Genomic DNA, 24,090 nt, shown 5'->3' with positions numbered 1-24,090 from the left:
TCTAAAACCCTTATAATGTCTTTGATGAGATAAAAATGATTACGATCATTTCAAAATTATTCATGATCACATAACAGACAGACAGTTACTCATTAATAATATTAGTAAATTAAAATATTGTTAAATGTCGATTATATTTTTATGTATTAACTTAAGCCTATATATCATTAGTAAAATGATATTGTATATTAAACAGTTTTTATAGTCGGTAAAATTATGCGTAATTTACCAATAAGACCTTTTGAACTAACAGCAATAACATTTTAATGATACGCAGTTTCGATAGGTATAATTTAAACATTATAATTATAGCCGTTAATGTCGCTTAAAACTTTCTGACATTTTAATATAGTCACAGAATAGCTTCACTGTTAGTAAACAGTTGCTATCATATTAACGAATTGACTTGAAATATTGCTATCATTAAAAAATACCTTCTCGAACATAAATCGTTGCCGAAAATTTTAATTTCATAACTCAAAACATTTTAATTTACACCGATCAATTCTACTAAATAAATCAATGCTGACATTTATTCACGAAACAAAATCTAAATTCATCAAAAGAGTTTTTAATTGTTTTTATTCCTTATGGCCTAACAGTTTCAAGTCATCGTCATTGATCGATTTAAAAAAAAAAGTAATATCCTGTTTAACCCCGGATACTGCTATTACTGATTGTATTTGGCGTCATTTTATTACTACTCAATTATTATGCTGAATCTGTCATAAAATCATTACGGTTTATTTATTGATAACTAGCTACACGTCCGGCTTCACTTCTCGACAATTCTCTATCATAATATGCGTGTATATAAACCTATACCATATAAACCTTCCTTTTGAATCGCTCTGTTTATTGATGAAAATCCGTTGCGAAGTTTCAAAGATACCAACGGCGGAAAGCGACTTAGCTATCCTAAGCAAGTTATTTCGTTCATGTCAACACATATTTCTATTAAAATAAAATGAACAACATTTAGTGTTTTGGGACATTTCGCAGTTCGGCCAAGACTTCTCCTCTAACAGAAGACGCTTGGAACTTATTCCCTCACGGTTGGCTGATACACATGCATCAGAGTTTTATTTGACACAAGCAGGTTACTAAACTCAAGATGATTAAATTCGCCTCTGGAGACGATCACGAGATCAATTAAACACAATATTTTAGATTTCGCCACGTCATTTTCGAAGATACAGATCACGGCTAAAGATACAGAAACGCATAGAATACGAACAAGACAATCATTAACTTTTACGACGAAATGAAAGCAATAGAGTTTGCATTTTGCATATGTGGAGCTATTCTCTTTGAAGAATCAGCTCATTGCAGGTGACGATTATAAAATAAAATTTATATAAGGACTCGAGTGGCAAAAAAGTTTGTAAGCTTACAACGTTTCACAAGTGAGATACGAGGTGACTTACAGAATAGCACTGTGCTCCTAACGCTTTATATAAACTTATTTATGTATAACCTATAGGTAGGTATGTAAGACATGCTCATAGCTTTAAACTCTTTGGTTTCCAACCTCCTTTTTCCTTATATCTAAATCTTTTTTTTTTTCTTATTTTGAAAGGAAAATATGGCGGCATTCGTGATTCTGATTAAAACTATAAAGTCAACCGCACATAACATTGCCACAGCTAATATTCTTCAGAGATAATAAATATTTACATTAATTATTAAATTCCAAATTTAAATTTATTTACATAAGAATTATTTACATTAACGCCTGAATTATACGTAATAAATAAATAATTACAGATTATAAATACATATATGTATATTATTATTATTAATTAACAGAAATAAAGACGAAAAGAAACTATTACCAACTTAATAAATATTCATTTACCGGCGAAATTTGACTACAATAAAATCAATATCAATAAATAAAACGTTAATTACGTGTTATCACAAATATAAAAACAAACGAGTATTTTTCATAGTAGGTACTAGTTCTTTTCACCGATAAAACATACAAGAATTAATACTATACACGGATGTTGTGAGAAGTCGTTGGTATTCTCATAAAATATAATATAAATACGTGTTATAAATCATGTATGATACGAGTGTCATGATCCCCTGGGCGGAGCCGCGGGGTGCCATCGTGTTGACACGCGCGCCCTCAGGGAACAGGGGTTGCGCGTTAAACGAAATAACTTCATATCCAATAAAGAAATATATCCGATTGTATATCATGAAAACGTGATAGGCTATGATCGTTTTTATTAGTGACTTATCGGGGCAGCCAGTTATAGAAAATTATTTGAATAGTAGTTCAACGACGTTTTAATTTAATTGTGACATGATCATTGCTAGACATTTATACGATATACGATCACACGAACTCAATCGCCTCATTTCGGCAACTATTATTAACATTTTTTTTTTCTATTTATCGAAGATCACAAGACAAGCAACACGATTTTATTCTTATTTTATTATATTTGTTTATGTTCTTAAATACCTACATGTTTATCTAGAATAATTTACAACACGATAATCGAATGATACTTTCAATAAAACATTATATTTAGATTTAAAATGTATGTGTAATAATACTAAATATATAATTAAAATTCAAAAAATATTTATTGTAATTTAGTCTAGATTGATAGGTAGTAACTAGCAGCTACATTATAACTGCTAGCTAAAACATAAGTATTGACATTAACCCTTGCGTATTCTGATGTGTAATGTACAATCTTTCTCAATAAACGGTCTCCCAAACGCGAAAGTGATTTTTAATTCCGAGATTAACGCATTGAACAAACTCTACAGCTCAATAACATTAGCATAGTTCTTAATCCAAAACATGTTTGAAAACATTTAACACATCCTAATGTTACAGAATTTAATAAATTAATAAACTTTGCCAACCATGTATCGACAGTTTTCATGCTATTGAGAAACAAACGTCCAAACAGTCACTTATTTATATTAAAAAGATAAAGAGAGATCAATTTGAATATATAATAGGGAAGTTGATACATAGATTATAGAGACGCGTATAAGATGATCCCCTGGGCGGGGCCAAAGGGTGCCGACGATTAACAACGCTTCCCTAAGCCAAATAGGGGGAGCGACGAGATAGGCATTACTTTGTACCTATCTATATCGTAAATAAAATATTTTTAACTTCAATGACAAATTTGATGTAATACACGCAAGAATAATTTTCACTTTTTTTATGTCATTGTTAAGTGGTCACTCTTGCCCAGAGACATCGGCTCAGAAGTTTCAGCCCTTCCTTATATAGCCAATACGCCACCGACCTTGGGAACTAAGATGTTATGTCCCTTGTGCCTGTAATACACCGGGATACTCACTTTTCATAACGGAACACAACAAAATTAAATATTGCTGCTTGCTGGTAAAATATGTGATGAGTGAGTATCTAATCACACGAGCTAACAGAACCTACCACCAACTTTTTTCATATTATGTAATTCATATAAAAGTATTCCATAACCTCGTACAGACTTTATTGTACTTAAATTCTTCGGAGAAGAAATAGCCAATAGTTCACATGCTTATTTAAAATATTATTGGCAGAACTTTATTATGGGCAGATAGTAATGTCTTCTGGCATAAATATTTAACGAGAAGACCTGGGTTGATTCCAGTGTAACTACGCTAATTATTTATCAAAGATATTATCAAAATCAAAATATACTTTATTCAAGTAGGCTTTTACAAGCACTTTTGAATCTTCATTTATCAAACTATTTTAAGTAAAGCTACCACCAGTTCTGAATGAATATTCTACCGAGAAGAACCGGCAAGAAATTCAGTAGTTACTCTTTTTCAACATCTAAAAATACAGTGATGTTAGTTAGACACAATTATATACGTACATATGTTATGTCTCCTGTCTGGAAGTCAACAAGCCACACATAAGAGAGATAATATTCATTGTAGACGTTAAATTGTGCCTTCAGAATCCCTTCCTACACGTGGATTGCAATTCTAAAATTACGTATAATGAACCATTTTATTGCATTGTAAAACAAAAATGGCTGCCAAAGTTTAAATAAAATTCCTATTTTAAATTTTCATAGAACGTCATTGACAGATAAATGTGTTAGGATATTTTTTTCAGTTGCATTGTAAATGTATTGTAATGAACTTCGATATAGTTTGTTAATCATTATTACCGTTATAATGATGTCTTTATTCGTGTATTTTTTTTTTAATAAGTATTAATTATTGATGCAAACGTCAACAATAATTTGTTGGCGAAGTTGTAATTATTAGGTACTAAAATTAACTACCCGTCACTCCCAGAGGGCTAAGTTTTAATTTTATACACGACTTAACATTGTTAAAAATATAATAAAGGCTTTTAAGCCTTAACAATTTGTTTATTCTAAGCGAAAAATGATCGATGTTTTTCAGTTTTCCACTATCCAATGTTGCCATTAATTTGAAAATAAAATAGACATCATCACCAGCTGAACTGAATGTGCAAACTCCTTGGTTAAAATAATTACACTATATTTTTATTACTATAAATGAAAATTTAACAAATATAGCCGAGTGTCATTAATAAAAACGTACATTTATCGCATTCATAATAATTAAAGTTGTTTTTGCTTCACAATGTTGCCTGACATTAAATTCTTCGATGATCAAAACTGGTCGAGCCTCGTAATTTTATATTATTAAGTAAATTGTACACCTGCCTCATACGGTCTGCAGCGATTATAATAAAATGTTTATGTAGATAATTTGATTATTGGGAATTGTGAAAACGTTGAAATTAATCAACATAGGATTTTTTATTTTTGAATTTCGAATTGCTCGATTCTGTTTCGAACTTTGACACTTCTGAATGTTGACAGTTCATTTTTTTTAAAGTAATTTTTATTTCATGTTTTATGCCCGTAATATTAGAACCAAATTAAAATAAAATATATAAAGAAATACCTGAATAATTTTTAATGTAATAAATAAATATGAATGTATAACATACGTATAAGATCTAGATCTCTCGACTTCACGCATGAAAAACTTTCAATTGGTACAAAAAAATGAGTAAAACCTCATCAAAATGTAATAAATATAACAGCAATTCAAGGCTCATTACCTCGCAATTTTCGATGTTAATTGTAAAGAAGAACAACGCTGGCTTTATAAAAAAAACACACAGAAAAAGTAACTGTCATGAATGACTGAGCTTGCAATATAAGTAGATACATGTTTTAAAAATAATTCATATTATATTCACATTTATGTTAATGTAATAAAAGCTAATTTGGCGTGTATGTTTTTTAAGCGTGTTGTTGCGTGTACGTTACTTCCATTAAACGCTGAATTCTCAAAGCATTCACGTAAGGAAAGAGCAAGTTCTTGCAACATCAAAATAAAAAATATCCTATCCTTACTGTACTTCAAATTATACTTCTTTAAAAAATAAATGTCAAATAATAAGGATGTCAATGAGCTGTCAAAATTATTACTTTATTCTTTAAAAAAAAACAATTTAAATAAAAATTATAACGTTCCATTTAACACATCAATAAATAATAATGTCATCTCCACACATGGTCATTAGAATTAATGCAGCTAATAAATTCACGATAACATTATAACCGATGTTTGTCTATTTATAATGTCCTATTCTGTTGTAAATACATCACTATCGAATGACAACACTTACAATGTTAAACGCACACCACTAAATAGCTGTAATAAATATACTTACGACATCTTTATAAAATAATCTTGTAACATTATAATATAATGCTTTAAATAACAAATATTGCTTGTATGTTACGTTTAATATGACATATACGAATAAAATATATCTCATAGTTGTTTAATTATACTATTGAAGATAACGTGGATACTAATAATATTGTTCTTGGTTTTTTTTTTAAAGTGGATTTGATAGCTAAGGTCTATTTATATTCAGCAGGATAATATCTCCAAAATCTTTAGTATAATGACGTATTAATCGGTTATAAGATTATATATTTTTAAAATCATGTATTGAACTTCACTGTTAAGTAAGAGTAAAATCTAGCGATTTTTTTTAAAACAATTTCCAACGATTCGCTTTACCGATTGCAATTTTTGATGAGATGGATTTATAAATATAGAATCCGATTTTCATTTTTCAAAGTTTTCTATGAATCAAAACTATAACAGCCCGTTAACTTCCCACAGCTGGACAAAACCTTCCTTTCCCGTTTGAGGGGAAGGTTTGGTGCTTCACACGCTGTTCCAATGTGGTTTGGTGGATTAACGTGGATTCACAAAAATATATAATATGTGACTTTATTACATGTAGGCACATCAGTAATCGTAAAAGTAATCGATCGGTGAGAATCTTATTCGTTTAAAACACAACCGTATTTTAAAGATTTAATTTTGCCGGTGTTAACAATAATAAAAATTCTAATGAAAAAATTCAAAATATAATTTCATGAATAAATTTCAATCTGAATAAGATATAGCTATCATTTTTAAATTCTTATGTCCAACGACCAATTATACTTAAAATTATACATAATTAAAACATTTGCCAACATTAAAAATAATATAATACCAAATTTAAAAATATAAACTCTTTAAATCACATATAATTTAAGCTGTTGACGTGCTAATGACAGAGTTAGTGGCCTGTCAAGCAACATGGAAATGACGATCCTTAAAAAATATATATATATATATATTGAATTATTTTAAAAATGTCAATAATATTAAAAAAAAAAGTTACGCAAACGAATTAAATATAAAATATGTTTATCAAAATAAAATTCATTTCACTCTGTAATTTATGTTGTGTGCCACGGTAGTGCCAACACTTCGGAAAGAAACAGAAATGTCATTTCAAAAAAAAAAAAAAGAGATATACTATACCGACACGATCTCCTGATTATCTCTTTATCATATTGAAAATTATAAACAATTTGAAAAAGAAACCCGCTGTGTTCCTGAAATGATGGTAGTTTAAAGTTTTTACTTTAAACATCACTATAGGATAAGGATTACATTTAATACATGAATTGGAATCCATGTTATAACTTAATAAATTGACGCATTATTTCTAAGATAAGATAAACTTAAATTAGAAATATCAATACATTAATTATTGTACAATCTTGCACTGATTAATTAAATCTGAACGAGGAAATGACAGGATGTCTAATCAGAACGGTAATGGCAGAAATGACGTTGCAAGAAGGAACTATTTATAATTTAATATTTATTAAAACTAACTACGGCGAAACTTCGCGTTTTTCAAAAGATTTTTTAGGAATTTCGAAATCTATGACAGGTTTTGTTTTGCAAAACTGCAAGTCACTCATCCACATTTGGCGTAAATGTGATGAAACCTCTTTTAAATAAAATTTCTAATATCAAATAGTATAAGTCAACATCAGTTCCGTTAGAATTGGAGTTTAATTTTATCGAAAACAATGTAAATTTTGTTTACGTTTTTAATTTTTTTCTTATACATCCATAACGCCGCTCGCTAACCTGCCAATAACTTTTTATTAAATAAATTCATTGTTATTTCGTAACAATTTAGTAAATTGCAATCAAGAATCCTCTCTAATTTTCTGCACATCTACGACTGGAGCTCTTCAAAATGAAGCCATAACCGATTTATGTGGAGCTATCGTCCCATAATCACTGGGACAAAAATCTTACGCTATTAATATATAAGATATATTATAATTTAACTGAATATGTGACCCACATAAATATGCACTAAATGTGAAACTCTCGCAATCATCGTTTGCATTCAGCTGTAAATAATATCAATGCTGTAGAAACTGGGCTAATAATCGCCGGCCACACCCGGGCGTGTCTTTAGTATGGTACGCAGAAACATTATCATTTAATTATATATTTTTATTTCAACTTTCGATTGAAACGTATGTATTAATCCGTAATGTTCCCCTAAATAATAAAACCGATGGTGATACTGTTGGTAAGTTGAAAACGAGAGATTTGATATGAAAATAACTTCTCGAATGCATATCAAGTAAGTTAGTAAGAAATACGCATTATTGAATTATTTATGATGTTAAAAGATACAAATCGATACAAATACGATTTTTTTTTTAATGAAATGTGTGACCAAGAACAAATGTTTAATGTCATAAACTTTGCAAATCCCGTATTCTAGGGAATCTGTGATTAAGCAGTTATAAAAAATGATTAATTTAAAAGTAGTACGAGGCGTTACTTATTAAGGCGATTAATAATAATAAATTCGAATATCAAAATGATCTTAAAAGGACTTAGAAGTAACGATAATTCAAGTAAATCAACAGTACAAAACTAGTATTAAATCTAAAATCTAACAGGAGCCTTAACGAGTTAATTTTTAATCTTGATAATCATGTAATTATATTTTCTGCTATCAGTACTCGGACAGGAGCGCACGCAACGCCTAATAAACGTAATTATTGAGTTTTTTTTTTCATAAATTTTAGAATTAAACGCAATGTTGATACGTTCACCGATTTCATTATTACGTACGTCAGTAACAATTAATATTGAATCTATTATTGTTACGTCGATTTGTTATCTGTAATTGATTTTTAAAGTGCCGAAACATACTTCTTTATTAATTGTAGTTTAACTGAAACCATAAATCTGTTTTTCATTTTTCGTCTCTTGATTAGATTCTTATAGATATTTTATAACTTTATATTCTGTAATAATATATATTATATTGCAATTCAATTATATTATACACTAGTATTAAAAGTACCTATAATTTAGTTTTTTTATATTATAAATAATTACTAAGACACTTTCTTTTTTATAAGTACAATTAATTTTTTCTCTAGTCTTTAAATATTCAGTATTTGTAATTTAGGATCGATATTAGACAATTTAACCAATATTATGTTAATATTGTAAGTAATCATTATTATTGAAAAAGAAAAACAATTTAATCGGAAACACTTAATTTAAAATAAGCGATACGAATAATAATTTGAGTTTTAGTGGAACATCTACTGGCGCGCCATGAGGGTTACCCTTAAGACCGACCCTTATACCGTGACGTCAAACGGCGTGACTCTTCGTTATTCGTGTGTTCTCTCAAGATACACGCACACACGCGTGACGTATTATACTATAAAATTCATTGCCATATATAAAAATAATAATAAATATATATATTAGAACTTTCGTTTTAATAGTATATTATTATATTGCCATTATTTTATATGATTCACATTTGCCGAGCATCGCGTCATATCCGTATTTTCTTAATAGTTTGCCTATCACAATCTTTGTAATGAAGATATCTACACGGTAAGGTTTTGTGCAAATATATACTATGACACCTAAACATCATATATTCTACCGGCAATGAGTAATACTTATTATTGTTATGTCCCGGTTTGAACGGTAAGTGAGCCAGTGTAACTACAGACACATAAATGGTTAAAATTATACACATTTCCAATAAAAAAAGCGTCTAAGGCAGTGCTGACCACTTACCATTTTAAATCACAACCGAACATAGCATCTTCGTACAATAAGTCATATTGTATGTATTTTTTCGAAAAATATTTTAAAAATTAATCAAAGCTATTGATTACGACATAATCTCATCTCATAGTCATCAGCTTTACGATTAATATTATGCTCCTTTCGTTCTGTCATCAGGAATTTGACAGTTAAAAGAGGGCAATGGTTAAAATAACACCATCTTCTTCTCTCGAATGTCAAATCAATAATGTTAAAGAGAGATAAAACTGAGTTTATCTAAACATCCGCTAAATATTTTAGGTGGCTATCATTTATTTTTTCAAATTTCTAATGAGTTAATTTATTTAAAAAAGGGAACTAAAATAAAATATACGAAACGTTGTTTAAAATATATGTACTGCTTATATAATAACGGGTTAAGCACCTTAGCTTACGGTTTATATGCCGAGAAAATGAAATAAAATTGTCAACCGTCAACCAATGTCAAAAACGTGGAATGTCTAGATATAAACATAGGAATATCTAAGTCATTTACCTGCGTCTCAGTCAAGCTCAATGCTTGTGCTAACTGCTTCCTTTCAGCGCCGACAACGTAATGATTCTTCTCGAAGGCGTGCTCCAGCTTCAACAGCTGGGACGGAGAGAAAGCTGTTCTGATCCGTTTGGGTTTGCGGAACGGCTGAAGGAGGAAGCCGGGGATATCTGGACCTGGAGAGAAATATCACTTATTAAACTATTTGACAGAAAATTTAAACTTACATTAAAGGTTGTTTAAATTATATCGATTGTTGTTAATATCGATTCAATATTATTACATGAATTATTCGATATTCGATACATAAATTTGTATGTTTCGAATAATTTATTTCTAGTTTTATTGCCATTTGTTTATTGATAACATCAAAGATACTTATAACTACAAAAAAAAACGGTTGCCAAACATAGACGAAGATACTAAACTTTTGTGCCTTAAACATAGATTTAAATTTGACAAGATCCATTTCAAAGTACTAGTTAAATATAATTTAGGACCATTTGTAATTAATTCACCAACAAAACCGTTTATTGAAGCGACATTAGTTATATTTAAAGTTATAAATCATTGCAAACATTGATTAAACGCTAACTTAATACATTCGGACATTTTCAATTTAACTGACATTTATACAAACATTTATGTTAATTATACAAAATATTAAATTCATTAATTATACGTACGTTCATTAAACGTAATCTCCGTAACATTTCAAATTCTAAATGCTCGCAAATATAATAACAGGCTATTTCATACGAAGTATCTTTGTAATGGCGGCCGGCTATTAAAATTAAATTAAGCAAAGATTACTGCTAAGCGACCGACAGCCGGTTAATCTATCAAGCGCTTACATACATATATTTTACGAAGAATTATTAAGTAAGGAAAGAAATAATACTATTTTATAAATTGCATGTTGTTCTTGTCTTTAACGCTGATGAGAAAGGAGCTCACTGAACGTTACTTATATAACGTTGGTTAATTATCGTAGACTTAATATAATCTTTCGAGGCAAAAACGAAGTAATTCCCGTGTGTAGATGGTAGATAAGTGTCTAACAAACGTGTCTACTGGGTTTTAGACGTATTATCAACTTTAAGTTGGTTTCGTTTTAATGCTAGCAATGTTCTGGAAACTTCTAGTAGTTTTCAATTTGATAGTTCAAGATATATATATTTATTTTGTTAAACGATGTTTTTTTTCTTTACTTTTATTAAAAAGATGGTTTTTTATAGTCAGAATAATAACTGTTTTATCAAAGAGGGTTTTTTGTAGTCAAAAAAATAGCTGTAATATTTCGCCTGCACGCGTATTAATAATTTTATTTATTTTAATATGTAGTTATTTGAGCATATAGATAATAATCAATTAAGTTAATATACATTTGATAATAGTTGGAGTTCCAGCTTGCTTTATACAAAATTTCATCAAATTCGGTGCAGTGGTTTGACCGTGAAAGAGCAACAGACAGACAGATTTACTGTCGTATTTATAATATTAGTAAACACATAAATAGCAACAAAGCTAATTTTTAATTTTGAATACATAGTAATCTTCTAGTAGCCATACACTTTTAAATCAAAAACAAATATACCATTCAAAACGAAATTAATAAAAACCTAAATTAATAAAGTCTAAATTCATATAATTATCTAAACTTTTTGACACACCTTAAACTAGCAACGATTAATTTGGTCAATGCAATTATATTAGCAAATGGCGGACGTTAATACAAGGGCACAGCGCCACCCACGTTTACCGTCGGCACGGTGAAGTATACTTTTGATTGGTGTAGATGATGTAAGCCCAGATAATTTTAAAGTTAAACTTCTTTTAGTGCAACGATATTTAACGTTAACTTTTGTGTTTAACGTTATGCGTGTATCGTTTCAGAATTAAACGTTTTTGACGTCATATAATGGACGCGTAACGCTTTCCCCGCTGTCGTTTTATTTACTTTTGAATCGTCGTTTTTAAGAATAAATATTGCATTTATATATAGTATATATACATACAAGCAATATACCACTGATTGACTCATAAGGAGATCTCCGAAACTATACATCCGATTGACTTGAAAATGAGTATAATAAGGTTTAGGCGATGTAGACAGGAGGGGTAACTTCGTATTAATCTTACCAATGAGTTTGTATATATTGTCAATATTTGTTGTTTTTTTTTATTTTAGAAAGCAAAAGTTCAAAAGTGCAATTCTTAAATTTTTATTGAGAGTATATAAAATAATATTTAAATTACATTAATGTTATAGTTAGCATGGCTAGTATATTTTGATTTTATAACATTTTTCAGTTCATTATTGCTAACCTAACCTAAAGGTGACCTAGTCAAGACAGAGTTATGACTCCGCGGCCTTTGTTTACGATCCTAATGTTCTACTCACTGAACAATCTCAGCTCATACAATGAATATATAATTAAGCACTCAATTTAACAACATAACACATACTTAAATTAAATAATATCTTATCAAACAAAAACCTTATTACTCGTTCCCACGATTAGCCTTAATAATAACTAATATATCCTCTTTATATTAATCAGTTCATATTCAATTACGAAAAGACAGAGAACACGATACTTTTACCGTATCCTCTCTTTCACTCATAGTAATAAGTACCAATTAAAAATCAGTGCTTGCAGTTAACTTTGGGTTAAGTCTGGGTACCAATCATTACACATGCAACCATCAAACAGCAATGTTTAGTATTGATGCTTGGATTTGAAGAATGCGTGAACCAAAGCAAAGCCAAGCACAAGGGACATACATACTTAGTTCCTAAGGTTCGTGATGCATTGGAGATACAAGGAATGGTTAAAAGTTCCGACAGTGCTCAAGTATATGGGCGACCACGTGTACAATTTGCCATTTATTAAAATTAAAAAAAAAAGTGCTACTCCTTAAAGACTTATTTCGATTTCAATTTTCACTCCTGAAATGAAGAAAAACGACTTACATTGATTGAATTACGCTATTTTTATTCGTGTATCCTATAATTGTCATAATTACTTATTATAGTCAATGTCGCATGTCAATCTGACATTTCACAATCGTTTTCTACGGTGAGTTACGAGTTTGTTCTTACAGAATAACACTATAGATTTTTATAAGGAAAAAATATTACGAATGAGACATTTACAAATATGACACATATCTAATATAATTAAATAAACAAGACATTGTTATTCGCTGTAGATAATGTATTTTTTATAAACGAAATCGTGAGAAGCATTCTTATCTGTATTTATACAGGCAAAGACAAAACAGTTGAACCGTTTTCTTCTGTTTTGTTAACCGATTTTCTTTTGTTTTTTTATTTATTGACAAGCTTTGCTTTAGCTTCGGTTGCAAACCAATGCAAATGAATATATTTACGTTTTCTTCATTTTTTAATAATGTCTAAGGTCGAATTTCGGTCAACAGTCGACCACTAGGTAGTATTTAATTTAGACTTATACATAATTAAAATTGGGAAAGTTTTTTTTTAATATATATTTTTGACACAACATTCCATTTCTATTTTATTTCAACTAATGAGGTTTTATTTCATTATCATTAAAGAGGTTTTAAGTCTGGCTAAGGCATGTGTTATTTACATTGACAGTGACAATTCTGTGAAATTGAGATCTTTCATAATCTTCTTTCTTTGCTATGTCACTCAAAAATACTTTTGTTGAGAAGGCAATGAGTGTTTACATACTTGCCGTGAAGGTAGGATAGATTTTAATATACACTTAAAAAAACGTTCAACAGACTTTTGTCATAAGGGGAAATAAATGACCATTTAACCAGAGCACAGATACAGTAACCACTAAGCTAACAAGTTGTCAATCAATAATTATTATATCAAGACTTATTTCTCACAAAGAAAAAAACAATACGCATTCCATCGTGACAGACGGATACAACTGTATTACGTATAGCAAAAACGGAAACAGTGTCTGTCTCTTTATTGAAATATCATTTTTCTGCGAACAAAACGCGATCGTGAAATGTCAAAAAGTGATATGCGACTTCGAGAATTATAATTATTAGCTACATTTGAAGGACACAAGCACCAAAATTGCGTTACACTGTAAGTCGACATACGACATTTTACGATTATTCTTATATTTTACAGAATAGTAGATACTAATATTAGGTAAACAAACGCTCCACTAGGTGTAAATTGAAGTTTAAAAGTACTCCAATAAGTAATTAAAACAATATGTATTAAATTAAAGTCAATAACTTTTTATTAATCTGACCCGGGAATTTTAAGCCTTATAAAATAGGCTTTAAACCATAGCAGCATTTTAAAAGACTCAGTTATAAAGATATAAAGACGCACTAGTGACAATTATGCCGTTTCATACGGAGAATTAACAAAACTTCAGTGTGAACACGCAAAAAGATCATTACGGCTGTCAAAAGTTGTACATAACCTGTAAGATTATAAATTACAAATACGTGTTTATTAAATTATATTTAACTCCTTAATGACTTTTAAAGTGGGGTAGCCAGCTTTTCAAATTTCCTGGTATTCAGGGTATTTTTGAATATTCAACGACATTAATAAATTTTTATAACGTTCGAATTTTAAATATATAATTTTTTCGCACGTTTTAATACAATATCATGAAACAGCTATCTTTACAAAGAAAGTTTAAAAGGACCTACAATGGATCAGTCTGATTGCATAGGCTCCGGAGAGGATGCCTTTGCCCAGCGGTGAGACGTTTACAGGCTGTCATTATTTTTTTTAATATGACCATATTCACCAGGACAAGACTGCTAGTCAGTCTCATCGTCCGTAGAATTGTTGTAAATATTGCCCTTGCGTGCGTCCATGAGTTTTTATTATTTTTTATATGTATTTATTTAATTAAGTTATAAATATAATTAAATATTATGTGATAAAAATTATTAATATTCATATAATATATTAAAATAAATGTTGATGACTTCCGCCGTTTTGGTTTTCGTCCCATAACTAGATATCGATCACACATGAGGCATAACATCTCAATTCCCTGAGTTGACAACGCTTATTAAGTATAAATTATTCTTAACAATATCAATATATTGTTAATAATAATTTATACTTAATATATAACGCCAATCGTTGTCATTGTCACCGAAGACTGCGGGTTTAAATCTTGACAACTACTGAGTATTTGTTGTGTGAATGTAATCAAATTGTGTATGGGATTTTTTTTCATCAGAAGTCCTGCATGTGTCGAATGAAATGTCACGAATGTATCCATCAACCATGACAGCAGTGCGGAGGAATAATCTTTAAGCCTTCTCCTCAACCGGATAGGAATCTTTTGCCCAGCAGTAGGGTGTTTACTAGCTGATCCCAAGCCATCACATGATGGTACCAATTCATAGATGGATGAAAGACAAAGTGTCTTTGGGTCAATTGTAAAAAAAAATACTTAAACCAGATACCAATCACTCAATTCCATTTTTAAATCCTTTTGACATAGTCGCGTGCACAGATTATACTTCAATATAATAACGAAAATATGATGTGCGCTCATATTTATCAGTGACCTTAGAGCCATGAGTTACATAAATTGGTAGTTTAACGATTCTGATAAGTCCATTGACGTTTATATTATCAATACTCGATATCTTATGTTTAACCGACTGCAGCAGTTTAAGAGGATATGTATTATTATTACAAAGATACATTGCTGGTTTGTATACATAATATTACATAGATAAGGTATATTTTTTAAATTTGAATCGGCCTCTTCGTTTCGTGATTTTTCTTCAACAATTTTCTCTACATATATATGGAACATGAACTCAAACCATAAACAAATAATATCTACACTTATAAGATGTCAAAGATCAAACATATCGGTTAGTATCAGCAATTTTATCATTATTATATATTAGAGTTCCGTGCTTCAGATAACACGTCAATCTTTCGGCGTACGCTTGTCTCTGTGTCATATTGACGTCCGAAATTTGAAAGAGTATAGAGTATGTATCTGTCTCTACGCTGTCAGCAAGTTTATAGGCTTCATTTGAGTCGAATCGAAGCCAGTGGAGCTATTACGGCTAGAGCATAGCAACTGCGGCTAACAAATATTTGTTGCCGATTGATATCAAATCAAATCAAAAAAATATAAAACAGTATTATGGACCTATGCAGTAGCATAATACTTCATAATACTGATTTATCGACTGTAACATTTATCAATCCGGTACAAATATTTGATAGCAAGAGTTGCTGTGCTCTAACCGTAATAACGCCACTGGTCACGTGACATATCAAATTGGACAGCATCACATACATTACTCTGATCCCAATGTAAGTAGCTAAAGCACTTGTGTTATGGAAAATCAGAAGTAACGACGGTACCACTTTATTGTGTACCACTAAATTATTGTGTAATTTCTCTAAATTTTGATGTTTTCTACAAACTGATTCGGATATCGGTATGCAATTTATACCGCTGATATTTATCTTTATGATTGATTAATTTAAATGAGCATACGTAAAAAACCATTCATGCATCGAATAGAAATATACTTATCTAAGATGCTTTTAAGAAATGAGTTGTGAGATCTCCTGATATTTGTTTGTTGCGTTTATTCGGTCACGTGTCTAACAGTATTTGATTTGACACATAGTTTTTCTTCTTAAATTATAGACATAAACACACGAAAACTTAAATGTACTTTACAGCGATTAAACCCGCAATCTCCGTATAACCACAATTCAATTCAATTCTTAGTTTAATGGCTTTTAGTTGTGCCTAGGACACAAATTATTTCGCCAATGTCACTGTATAACCGCAATTTTAAGTCCACTAGTTGACAGCGCATTGCAAACGTCAGGTGACAAATTTACCCTTTGGCTTACATACGGGTAATAAAAAGAAAAAAAAACACGAGCTGCTCTCTTCGTCAGAATCGCTTTATCTAAACGTTACAAAAAATCGTTGCTAAAAGCAACGATTTTTTGTTTACATCCACACATTACCGTAAATAAAATTGAGAATATATATTTAATGAGTCTTCTTCTGCGACAAAAACGTTTAAATTAAATGTTACAAATAATATTACATTGCAATTATATCCTCACCATAAGCAAGCTTCACTCCAAAAGCACAGAAGAATGCTTGTGTAGGTAGACTTCCTGACTGTTCCGTAACTTTCTCAATTTCCAACGTTCCCATTGGCCGCAGTTCGAAATAAAACGTTTATAGCCGGAAGACCCTTTTAATTTATCAGTGAATTAATCAAAATAACTGCTTCTCGTTACTTATAACGAGTTATTTGTAACGTTAAATAATCAATACGCGTAAAATAGGTTAATACATTTTCATATATTAAAATAGTAAGTTTAAAATGTTTTTTACACTAACCTATGAAATTAAAAATGAATAACTGAGGTAATTAGTAGGTCAGTCCGCATTAGGAATCAATTAACTTATCTCCTAATAAAATATCTAACTATATATAATTTGTGCGACTTTGTCGACAAATAATATAACATATCATAATAACGTTAAGTTTTTAGTAACGATTTTCGCGATATTAATAATTATTTATATATAGCGATATTAATAATAATTAATTAATTAGTACTCTTTTGATGGTCTAAGTCATAAAAAAAATTATAATCCGTTCCAATTTTCTTGCATGCTTCGAAAAAAAAATATTTGAATGTTATTCCTATTCGAATCTTTTTAAATAATATTGACCGGATAAATATTTTCAATTTTATAAATCACTTAACAATAGCAATAAATAACTTTTTAAACGAACGTAGGCACTTATTATATTTCCAAGCTATTACCAGTTAAAGACTTAATTATTACCACTCTGTTGTACAGAGTAAACAACTATTAAATATAACGAACTTTTGAACTCCACTTAAACATAGCATCCATACAAAATAATTAATCATAAATATTCTCGACTCCTAAACGTAAATCATTTCACCTAAGCAACGATCTTGTTTCAAGATGGCTGCCGCTGCCAACATAACGAACATAAATAGTTTAATTTAGGACGCCTGTTAATCTCGCTCACTCAACAACAAAGTCTCAAATTACATCCAATTATATACCATTCAATCCTTTTAGAGGTATATTGTAAAAAAACATCCGGTAACAATCGCGGTCATTAAGAAAAAAGGCGCGTAACGAAAGATTTGACGTTTCGAGCTACCAACATGTTTAACGATGCAGACGAGTAGTGATGCGCGTCTATCGATAAATAGGGGACGATTATCGCGAGTTAATTTCGCTTTGTCCCCTTTAAGGTTTACAATTAGTATCGATGAAACCTTAAATGTCGACGTTTATCCATACACTTAAACGATGACCATATTAAAAACTATAATTACACTATAATGTGTCGAAAAAAACTAATAACAGTGATTATAGGAACAAAGATAACCAAGGTTAACTTATTAGGTATGTTATTTGCTTTATTTTATAGGCATGTAATAGTGAAGTATGTGCAATTTATAACTGTAGAAACGATTTATTACAAAAAAAACTTACAGCAAAGTCTATAATGTATAGATTAATCGTGTTATAAAATAATATCGATACAACGCTATCCTACTCTACGAAATAATCAAATTTAGAACAACAATGGCGCTGGCTGATAATCGCGGGCGTTCATTCCCGCCTTCACAAAAGTTCTTTGTCAAACCGCTTCCATATTACATTTGTATTTTTTTTTTCTTTTAGGCGACAATTTTGACGCGTTAAGCCGGCTTGATTAAAAACCATTTTTATTCTGTTCATAAAAATAATATTGTTAGAAGGGTAGTCAATTGAGGCAGGGAGCTCAGTTATTTGTCGAACAATATTTTTTATAGCTTTATATTACGTATATCGTTATATTTTTTTGTTGACACAGATAATGGCGAGTGTTATGAGGGGTTTGGGAACAGTAGCGAGTAATTAAATCTGGAGCGGAGTTTATATTTGGAACGATATCAACATTGTGTTTATTGTTCCATTGAAAAATAAATTACATAACGGCTCTTTTGCTTTAATCAATATTAAATAATATATTTTTATATATTTAATACAACTAAAATAAAGTAAAAATAATATTATAAATATTTGTACGTTAGGGTCGAAATCATTCAATATAATATAACTTTACCGGTCATAATATAATACAAATACTGGCAAGCTGCTGCTTTTGTAATAAAACAAAACGTTAAAAAAAAAAGTTTGATTTATGAACAAAAATCATAATTTTTGAGAGTTAAATTTAAAGCTACCACAGATTAGGTTAGATCCCGTAAGATCTCAGTAGGCAACCTACTCTTTGTCATATATTCAATCAGCGATATATTATGACATATTTAATATATAATATACTAAAGTTCATTGTCTTCTATTTAATAATTTATCATATCAGAGCATATCATACATAAGTAATAAGTAACTTAGTAAATAATAAAATACGCAACAGACTATCAAAACTTGACAGATTATTTACAATCATCCGAATAAAAGATTTGAAAATGTAATAAACTTTGTTTATTGAATACACTATCGTTATAATTAAGTTATCTCAAATAATTACAACTAATGAAGCGACTGTTACATTGTAAGAGGTTATCTGACACAAGACAGAGTAATTACGAAATGGTGCTGGCGGGTCACAGATAATATATCAAAATAACTTTTTAATTAGATTATATTATGCCAACATTGTTTAAGCTAAATGATAATAAACGATTTTAATGAGGACTTTTTGTACAAGATCAAAACGGACAAAGTGATAATTTTTAAGTATTATTTTTTTAATTTATTTATAAGGTAGTGTAATTCGGAACAAGCACAAGGGACAACGCTTAGAGCCCACGGTTGGCGGCGTATTGTAGACGTAATGAGCAGCTTAAAAATATTTTAGTGCACGCTCTTATAGGGAAAGGCTTGTTATAAAGTAAATTTAAAAACAATAACATTTTTATGATTATCTCGTATTATACAAAGTTACTTTTTACGTCTAATTTTATAACGATAAATTTAATATACCATAAATTTCGTTCTAAATTTTTAAATATGATATCAAATGATCATCATCGCATCAGTATCACGTTTAAATATCTAATAAAAACAATTCATCCCTCATTACAAGTTTTTGCTTAACATTAATATAAATAGCTTGTCAGCATCTAATATTATTGGAGAAGTAATTATTCAAATTACTCACAACAAATATTGATACAAGATTAGTTCTGAGCGCCATATTTTTTGCTGTCAACCACGCACAGATAAAAAATATAATGATTAACGATTGTGTTTGTACAGCCATTACAGCACTATTGAACTATTTCACATAATAAAACTGGTTTAGCACTTTATAAATATAAGGAATTTATGTATGTTGGAATTAACTAACCTTTTTACATGACTTCTGTTAAGTTTATTGCGCTGACTAGAAATATAAATTTTATTTACAAATAAATCATTTCTAACAGCGATAGGTATATAAATGAATATTTTTATGTGTGTAAAGTTAAACCGTTTTAAATTTAATAAATAAGACGTGGTATTTATATATGGGAATAAACATCGAACCTTTAATGATATGGCCACAGAAACATAACTCGTTACAATCTCATTTTCACACGTAACTAATCCCCAAAAGTAAATATATAATTGTTTTATGAATGTTTGTTTATGCGTTTTTTACTATTCAGCCAATTGCGATGGCATTTTCGTGATCGTACACGCGTTCGAAAATATTTCTGAATTAATACAACCATCTCAAAATAATTAAGGACCATGTACGAAAGATAATGTATAGAGTATGTGTGTGTGTGTTGTTTTTTTTTTACAGTATTTTATAGAAACAGGGATCAACTTTTTAAGTCCTAATATGCGGCTAGTATAGACGACATAATTAATGGTTTAAGAGTCACAGCATTTAGTGTTGCGGTTGCAATGTAAATACTTAAGTCGGTTTGGGTGCCGAGGGTTTCTAATTTTCCGAATATTGAAAAAATAACAGAACAATATCGTATAGAATATTTTGTTAAGCATTATTAAAATGTATCACATCTTAGAAGGCATCTTACTGTTATTAAAAACACATTTTTTGTGTATTCGTATGTTTATTCCTCACCTTAGTCACCCTTGGATAGCTCCTACTGACGGATTCTAATGAAATTTGATATACCTACTTAAAATATAATTAACTTGTGCCGTCGGATTGGACATAGAATAATAATAATTAGCTAATATTTAACTAACCATCGAAAAATTGCAAAAGGAAAACTCTTGACATTGTGCATATTCGTATATAAAAAATAAAAAATATATCAATACAAAAAAAAACTAGAATATTCGAACAAAACTACAGTTTCACTCGCTATTAAACTTATAATTAATTCCTATTAATTCAGACTTTAAAATTTATAAATGGATGTATTTTACCTTCTAATCAAAGACATGTGGACTGTATAACTTGACCATACTTGTTAATACACTGTAGAATTAACAGGTAACTTTTTGACAGATGTTGAATATGGACATTCGCTCCTATTTTACCTTTTAAAAGACATTTATGACTTTTGTAATAGATCTACATCTACACACACAAGATTATTAGGCAGAAACTTTTTTGTCCTTTGCAATAAGTGTCTTTAATATATATATTTTTTTTATCTTTATGAGATTCAAATATAATATAAAATTAATAAGAAATAGATATTTAGTATATTAAAAAAACACTAATGACTAACATACACTTAATTAAACTGTTAATTTTAAATATAATTTTATAGTTTCTAAATATCCGTTCCATTACTCATATCTTAATAATCAGTTTGACATTTCCCAAATATATAACTCGCCGCCGTTAAAATTCAAAAAAAGAACGATCGTTTCCCGCGCAATCTTCACTTTCTTTTTTATCAAAGAACAGCGATCAGAAATGTTTCTCCTCGATAAATTTTTATCTTAATAGCCTCATGTTACGGATAAGCTACTATTTTTTGTGCGGTTAATTCGATGTATGTATCTTTAGTGGGGAAGTGACAACTTTTTGATAACAGCCTCTTTAAAATTGTAATAAAAAATATTTCTGCCTTGCGGCCTAGTGTTGCTAGTATATTCATTATATACTACCATTTTTTTTTGTTTAGACCACGGCATGGTTATGCGACCTGACTAATGTATTTTATAAAAAATAAATAAAAAATAATAGCCATTAATAATGATAATAATAAAATTGATTATTAAATTACTATGTTTACATATATTTATGGTTTAAAATTTTACATTAAGTCGGTAATTAATTATACAAAAAATTTTGATGTAAATAGAAATGATATTTTTAACAAATCTCAAATAAATTCTACAGTCCATACGATTTATAAACATAATTATATCATGTAAAACACGAATATCAATTAGCCGTATTAATGTTTAACAAGCCTTTAATTTAATATTTCACGGTCAAATTTATTGTAATTTAAAAAAGAAAATTAAATTATATTGTAATATTTATTGAACTTGAAATAATGGCATAAAGATATTAAACTAGAATTTTAAAATAAAAATTTAGTATTAATATAACAGTTATTTGTTTTTTTTTTTTTGTTTTTATTAATAGAGAAAACGAACGAAGACGGCCAAATAATCGACCTACATAAAGAGAGTGGTCAGGCCGAAAATACACGTAGAGTATTGTAAAAAATTAAGTAAGCACGTGATGTTATTTGACAAGAATGTGTGCCGAAACTGGCAATTAAACCTTTTTTATTTAGTAACTATTTCCTGTGTATATATTAGTTACTATAGATATATGGTGAATGGTGACATTTTTTTTGCCAATTAAGAAAAACCGGTAAATGTCTCTACATGCCTATTATAAAACCGCTGGCCGTGTCGTTTAAGAACTTAGTAAAAATATTAATATTGTACAAAATTAATATAAAAAAGAAACAAATCAAATTGTAGCGACGGATACAAAAAGCTCTACCTCCGACTCTATCATTAAAATAATTCTAAAACTAATCTGATTCTCACATAGTACATAATAAAACTCACCCCCGGGGAATCTGTGAGGAAATATTCTGCCATGTCTGTTGATCAGCCAAGGGTAGAGCTGGTAAGATTCTCTAGGCACAGGCGCTGCTGGATGCGGAGGTGGATGTGGAGGTAGAGGAGCTCCAAACCCTTGTTGCTGATGAGCGAGTGCTGCGGCCAAAGCCGCCCCTTGGAAATGGGCGAGGAACTGGTGGTGATGGCTCTGAGCGTCCAAGTACGGTAGCCTCTTCAATTCAGGAGTTGGAAAAACAGCCGGCAACGCACTAGGTCTCAACAACGGCCTCGGAGATGGACTACGAGGAGACGCCACCGGCGACGGCGACCCAGGACTCGCCAGCGGAGGCGACGTTTGCTTCGGCCTCTCCGAACCACCAACTATACTGTCTATACTAAATCCAATCTTGGGCTTAGATGGCACCGCCACCACAGGGGTCGGTGCGAGAGGCATCATGCTTTCACACAACGGTTCCGTCACAAATAACACCAAATCAATACCACATGTCACAAGCACAATCCATCGTGACGCGAACACGCGATACGAACGCCTAGGCGGCGCGCGGCCGAATGAGCCCTACGCGCTCTCTCGACGCCCGGCCAACGGAAAAAAAATAACGAACATGGACGCCCGTCCTCCGATTGGCTACCGATCTCCAATGGGTGGCGTCCGATCTCTTAAGAACGTTCGTTAGACAGCTCTCGAGGACCTCATTGGTCGAACTGTTTGCAGAGGTGGAATTTGAATTTAGAACCTTCCCGAGTGGGCGGATTCGGTTCGGAGCTAGTGATTTTCAACCGGATAGATGGAGAGACGCTACGAAATCGTCGCGTTCAAGCGGGGTTGAGAGGCTTTCGAACTTAGTCGGGTATGAAACAATTAAGGCACCGATTGGGTAGGTTAGCGAGCTACTCTTTGGTCTTTTTTGGTCCGTCGGAGCCGCGAGCCGGTCGCGTCGTCCACACAGCGATGCTCTTTAATTAACTCCGATGCTTTATTAGCTTAATGTCTCGAGATAAAGTTTTTCAGCGGTT

At 30.6% G+C, this 24,090-nt stretch overlaps 1 protein-coding gene across 1 annotated transcript in view; it reads right to left on the bottom strand.

Annotated features, from left to right (window-relative positions):
- Nucleotides 1-23,645, bottom strand: part of LOC113396045 (homeotic protein empty spiracles-like) — a 29,201-nt gene extending 5,556 nt beyond the window's left edge. The window contains exons 1-2 of the mRNA XM_026633817.2: nt 23,062-23,645; nt 10,010-10,182 (exon numbers count right to left, since the gene is read on the bottom strand). Coding sequence (XP_026489602.1) covers nt 10,010-10,182; nt 23,062-23,512 — 624 coding nt within the window. The 5' untranslated portion in view covers nt 23,513-23,645. The remainder of the gene's footprint in view (nt 1-10,009; nt 10,183-23,061) is intronic.
- Nucleotides 23,646-24,090: the final 445 nt, after the last annotated feature.

This window comes from Vanessa tameamea, chromosome 24 (genome assembly GCF_037043105.1).
Source record: "Vanessa tameamea isolate UH-Manoa-2023 chromosome 24, ilVanTame1 primary haplotype, whole genome shotgun sequence".
NCBI classification, from domain to species: domain Eukaryota; kingdom Metazoa; phylum Arthropoda; class Insecta; order Lepidoptera; family Nymphalidae; genus Vanessa; species Vanessa tameamea.
The sequence above is the reverse complement of the archived record's forward strand: the minus strand, read 5'-3'. Positions and strand labels throughout refer to the sequence as shown.